The 6,000-nt window shown below is 49.2% G+C and overlaps 1 protein-coding gene across 1 annotated transcript in view; it reads right to left on the reverse strand.

Annotated features, from left to right (window-relative positions):
• The window catches only part of TEX26 (testis expressed 26), a 105,061-nt gene extending 99,372 nt beyond the window's left edge, over positions 1 to 5,689 (reverse strand). The window contains exons 1-2 of the mRNA XM_086935139.1: positions 5,587 to 5,689; positions 5,257 to 5,464 (exon numbers count right to left, since the gene is read on the reverse strand). Coding sequence (XP_086791265.1) covers positions 5,257 to 5,464; positions 5,587 to 5,601 — 223 coding nt within the window. The 5' untranslated portion in view covers positions 5,602 to 5,689. The remainder of the gene's footprint in view (positions 1 to 5,256; positions 5,465 to 5,586) is intronic.
• Positions 5,690 to 6,000: the final 311 nt, after the last annotated feature.

Raw genomic sequence — 6,000 nt, forward strand, 5'->3', positions numbered from 1 at the left:
TGTCCGTTTTATGATATACCTCGGAGGGTCTACCTTAAGCCTCTTCTCAAAAAATGTAGCTTTACCCAGGTTAGACCTGCACTTTGTTATTTACAGCTGCTAAATCACGAATGCACTTTATTTGTAATCAGCTTTTTAAAATTAGCCCTAAAATTTAGAAACAGTATGGAGGGTTAAAATGCCTAGAATTGGTGTAAATCTTTGCACCAGATTAAATGTGTTTTATATTTCTGGATAAGTGGTTTTTAGACATTTGGTTTTAATGATGTTTTTTATCAAATTGTGCTTTTATGGTTGTTTTGTGTAAATAACCGAATAAAGATTTTCTGATCTGATCTGAGTCTGGTGTAGTCGGGCCGTTGTGGTGTTGAAGCTGTTGTGGATGTCAGCGATCTTGCGGTGGAAGAAGATGGCTAGTGAGTCACACAGTTCTTGTGAGGGCGGGATGTTGTTGGCGTTGGCGCTGGGGTTGGAGAGTTCTTTTATGTTCTTTGCTGTCGAGTAAGTTGTTTTCCAAGCGGTCTTTGAAGGAGGATCTCTTGGCTGATCTGATGAGGTGATGTCTGCGGGTGGCGTCCTTGTGGACTGCGTGGCTGTCCGGTGTGCGTTCGTGGAGCCATATTTTCTCCAGTTTCCGGCATGCGCGTTTGGAGGTCTGGAGCTCGTCGGTGAACCAGGAGGCTCTCTTGCTGGCATGGCTGTTGGAGAGTTTCTTGAACGGGGCGAGGGTGTTGGCGCAGTCGTACATCCACTGTCTGAGGTTGCGGGCTGCGGCGTCTGGGTTGGTGGGGTCGGTGGGTGGGTTCTGGGCGAGGGTGGTGATCAGCCGGTCTTCGGTGACTTTGCTCCAGCAGCGGCAAGGCAACTGTTGGATGCGGTGGTGCGTGGTTGGTTTCTTGAAGGTGAAATGAATGCAGCAGTGTCCGGTCCAGGGGAGTTCGGTGGTGTGGTCGAAGGCGATGTGGGTGCCTGTGGAGAAGACGGGGTCAAGCGTGTGGCCGGCGGCGTGGGTGGGCGCGGTGACGAGTTGTTTGAGGCTGAGGTTTGTGCGGTTGTCGATCAGGGTGGTGGAGTTGGCATTGTTGTTCTCAAGGTGGAAGTTCAGGCCCCCGCGGAGGATGTAGTCCATGAAGGCAAGTGTGTGGGTACTGGAAAGGTTGGCGATGGAGTCGCTGAACTGAACTGAGCCGGGGATACCGGGGGCTGTAGATGAGTGTTCCTCTGAGGCTGGTGTTGGGGTCTGTGTGGATCCGGAAATGCAGGTGTTCGGCGGTGTTGAGCGTGTCGTCTGCGTGGGTGACGACCTTGAGGATGGACTTGTGGACGATGGCTATTTCTCCTCCGGTTCCGTTGGCGCGATCCCTGCGGGTGATCTTGTAGCCGTCCGGGATGGCTATGGCGATGTCGGGCGTCGATGAGTCGTTCCACCAGGTCTCGGTCAGGAAGGGCACGTCTGGGGCGGAGGTGTCAAGCAGGTCCCAGAGCTCGACGGCATGTTTGCGTGCGGAGCGGGTGTTGAGGAGTATGCAGTGGAGGTGGTTCGGTCCAGTCCTTGGAGGTTTGGTGGTTCTGTCACAGGTGAAGTTGCAGGTGCGGCAGGAGAAGGGTCCTTGGGTCTGTTTCGGGGTGGCCTGGAAGCAGGTGTGGTTTCGGCCGGCGTTGAGTGCGTGGAGGCTGCTGGCGTCGTAGTGGAGTCTGGTGTCGTGGCGTTTGCAGGGTCCAGGGGTTCTGCCGCTGGGAGCGGTCCAGGCGTGGACGGGCGCAGATGGTCTTGCCTTAGGTGCGGCCGCACAGCTGCCGCTGTTTTAAGGGGAGCTGGGAGGGAGGAGCAGCTGGGAGGCGCGAGGCAGGGGAAGCGAATGGGCGCGGGGCGGGGCCGCAGGGGCAGCAGTGGCAGGAAATGAGCAGTGGGCACTGGGGGGCCAGGAAAAGCAGCGCCATGGGGTGGGCAGCAAAAACAGGATGTAGGGCACAGGCGCTGGAGGGGCTGCAGCGGGGGGGGGAGTGACCTACCTGGCAAGGTCAGAGGTCACAGCAGACTCCTGTGGGATAAGGCTCTCTTTTCTCCCTTCTCAGCAGGCATGCAGCTCCCAGGGTTACTGGCAGACCCACAGCTGCTTCCAGCAAGACTTTCAGAAACCAGGTGATGCTCCCCCACCCTCAGGAGAGTGGCTATCAATTATACCAATCCTGTAACACAGCAAGTCTTCTCAGGCTATGAAGTAGCTAGGAGTCGAACTAACTGGGGAAGTTTGGGACACATTTTTATACTGTATTTTCAGACAGGTGATGGGACCCACTGTCTGAGTTAAGAAATCAATTTGGTCATGTTTCCTCTCACAATTAATTTTTCCTCTGCGGTGCAAACAGGTTCATTGTGCAAGATCACAGCTCCTCACAGTGGGCAGTAAAGATGGTGGCTCCAAGCAGGAGCACCCACAACAGCAGCCCAATGCATGTGAAGCTCTGTATCTGATTCTCAACAGCTTTCCAGAATGGACCACTCAAAGGAAAACAAAAGACTGAGGCTCTTCCCAGAAACTTCTCTTTCAGTAGCAAATGTCCCTGCTGTCTCATTCACATTGTGCCATGTTTATTCAAATGGCAGTTCTCAAAAAGGACTAATCAGCAATCCTTTGTTAAACAGATCACATAGAATTTCTAAAGGTAGCCCTCTCTCCATCCCTCCACACTTCTGTGTCTAGAGTTACTCACTTCTCCACAGGAATGCAGTGAATATAGTTCCATTGTCTGGGAGCTGTTTCACAACCAACAACGTATGTCATGTTAGAGAAAGAGAAATCCAAAATGGATCCCACTGTCATGTAAAGTCACTTACAAACAATATTGAATCCTGCTAATATACACCCTATATGCACTTGACATTTGAACAAGGATATCGACGCAGGGTCTGTTCTTGACACATGAGCAGAATTTTACTGAAAGGGGTCTGTAGGCATTATGATCTTTGAAAGGGTAAAAGGGGCTGTTCATCTTCAGGCCACTAAAAAACACATTTAACTGTGGCCACAGGAGAAGAAGTATGGCGGCCCACGTGGGGCTCCCGTGGCCTGGAGGGAGCCCCGGGAGAAGCGTAGGACGTTGCCGGTCTCCCATGCTGAAGAGGGAGACCGGAGAAGTGCCCAAGAGATTGCCGCCGTCGCAAGGAGTGAGCCAGGGGGTGATGAGCGAATGGCACGAGATATCCCCACTATAACACCGTGATTAAACACTTTTTTATATATGCAGAAAATAACCATACTAGAAACAACATTGAATTTATGTTATGCATGCATTAATATTTGATTTAAATGTAGTTTTCGGTCATACTTATAAGTAAATATTATGATGGCTTCTTGAATATTACATGTAGTATTAAATCTAATGCATTAGAAATGTATATTCATGTGTGGTTAAATGTGCATAACGCAAATTAAATGTGCACCATTGAAATTAATGTGTAAACTTCTCCAAAGTTGGCCTGTATTTCAAAATGCTGCATAAAGCTGAGATCAGTTTTTCTGCTAACTCGACATTTCTTGCAGGATTTCACATACATTGTTAGGTTAGAACAGATACATTACTGTACTAGAGATTGGTGGAACAGGGGCCTGAGAAAAGGACTTTGACGAAGGTACACAGAGCTCGAATTGAATTAACTATTGTCCAAAGGGTGCCATCTCTATGTGTTTGAGGGAAAGATGTCGTTCCCATGTCCACTGTGGGATAAACCAGCAATGTTGCACTCTGCAACGTGGTGATTCGTGAATTACAATTGACCCCTGATGATGTGGTCTAGGGGGGTGTCGCCCAATGGACTTTGCACGTTATAATATATTGTTTTCCCAAGACTGTTATTCATTTCTCTTTCCTGATGTTGATCAGATTCCTCGCAGATTCCTTTCTAATGCTCACTGATACCTTGCAGATTCTTTGCAGATACTTTCCTTGATTCCCTAAGTACTTGAGAAACTGCTAGCTTAATGGACTTTGAGAGGTTTTATGCCCCTATGCTTTTTCTGATTTTTGCAGGTTCTAAACCCCATTTAAGTAAGCAAAATGCCTCTCAAGCAACAGCGCATCCGCTGTCTCGGTGAGACCTAAAAATAAGTACATGTACAATGATGTTAGGTAAATAGGGGAGGGGCTGATGGACAGCACCATCATCTATTAGCCGGATGGGAACTCTTAAAAGATGGTCAATAGGTAGCAGTACCAATCCTCTGTGTAAATTTTCTTGGGTGCCTGTCCTTTCCCCACAGGAAGCCTAGCTAAGGCCCAAGAATTGATGTTGCCTGTGAGTCTGCCCCTACACCGCTTTCCCTGTTCTACCGCCAATGCCACATCTGTTGAACTGGTTTGGAAAATAGCCATCACTGTGCAAAAACTCAAGGCTCACGCTATACTTTCCCTTGCGTGTTTTACCTTTTCCCCTGTATTAAGTAGTGAGTTATTGCTCTCTGGATTGATGGAGAAGCGGGTTTTCAAGAACCCGTCGCTGAGATTTGATGTTTACAGAACTGCTGTTCTCTGCCGCTTTTCTCTGGACCCCGACCCGCCATCTTGTCCATTCCCTCGTCCTTTCCCCTTTTCTCTTGTTTCCCCCTTGACGATCCGTAAATGCTTCTTCCTTTTTCTGATTTGCCTTTTCTCCATACCCTTGTATCCCTCCCACCCTCCCTTGGCGTTATGACTGCGTCCCCCCTCCGACTCCACTTAATGGAACTCTGCTCTCCTGGTTTTTTGGGTCTTGACCTGAGAAAATCTACTATTTGCATATATATGTATATAGCGATAACTCTAATCACTAGTATATGCAGTAGACCTTTGTACTCTCTACCATTCTTATGTGACTCTCAGAGTATATCCATGTGTATCCCTTCCTTGAATGGCTTTACTACCTTTACATTTGCAATGTTTTTTTGTATCTCTTCCTTGTGTGACTTTATAACTTGTACATTTGCAATTTATTTCTGTTTGTATCTTTTATGTAACGCATGTAATCCTAAATCCTCATGTATCGCAACTGGTTCTTATGTAAAGCGCTCTGACACCTTTGGGTAATGTTCGCGCTATATATCGCATTAATTAAAATAAAAATAAAAAACAAAATAAAACCCCACGCCCGTTTGCAGTATTCAAAGTTAGCCCTCCTTAGACACCCCCACCCTCACCCCCCTTCACTCTCAAAAAGTAGGAGGACTCTTTTTTCCTCAGATGTAAAGCACGGTCTTCTTGTCGCGTGCATTGCCTTACCTAAGGAGGCCATGGCGGTCTGGGGTCTTCGCCAGCGCAGATGCTTCGGCCTCTGCTCCTCGGCCGCAGCGCCACATTTAATCTGGGATGTGAACAGGAGGGAGGCGGCCAGGCGGTCGCACCGGTCTCTCTGTGCCTGAGTGTCGCATCTCTCCCGCAGGTACCTCAGCTGCTCCAGAAACTGCGGCTTTAGAACGTCTCCGTTCATCTGCAAAGAGAAACCAGACAAACATGAGGTTGTGAATAACGGGGCCAGGCGGGCTGAGGCAGCTCGTCACGGTCCGAGGGGAGGCTGGTGTATTTATCATGAGAGCCGCCGCAGAAGGGTACCTGGGTGGACAGCATGATCGCAGGCGGCCTCGAGCCGGAGCTCCTGCCTGAGTGAGCCGGGCAGGAGGGGCCCCCGGGCTCGCATGGAACCCGGAGCGGGACGCGCGGCCGTTGCCAGGCGGCAGCCGAGAGACACAATAAAAAGTTCCGTCACTGCGGCTGCATGAAAAGAAGAAGGCGAGGCTTGTGGCGAGTGTCTGCTTTCCGAGGGGAGATGCAGGGTTCAAACTCTCAGGTTACAAATGTCAGCAACTGTATAGTTAATTTGGTCCCGGTTGCACTCTACTGGCCCTCCTGTAATTTTAATATGTGTTATATTTTCCGTCGTATTGTATGTGCTTCTATTGACTCGCAGGGTGTCAATTACCAGAGTGTCCTGGTGTAATATGTGCACACTTTCAAATTGAACGTGAG

The sequence above is a fragment of the Lissotriton vulgaris genome, chromosome 8 (genome assembly GCF_964263255.1).
Source record: "Lissotriton vulgaris chromosome 8, aLisVul1.2, whole genome shotgun sequence".
In the NCBI taxonomy this organism is placed as follows: Eukaryota; Metazoa; Chordata; class Amphibia; order Caudata; family Salamandridae; genus Lissotriton; species Lissotriton vulgaris.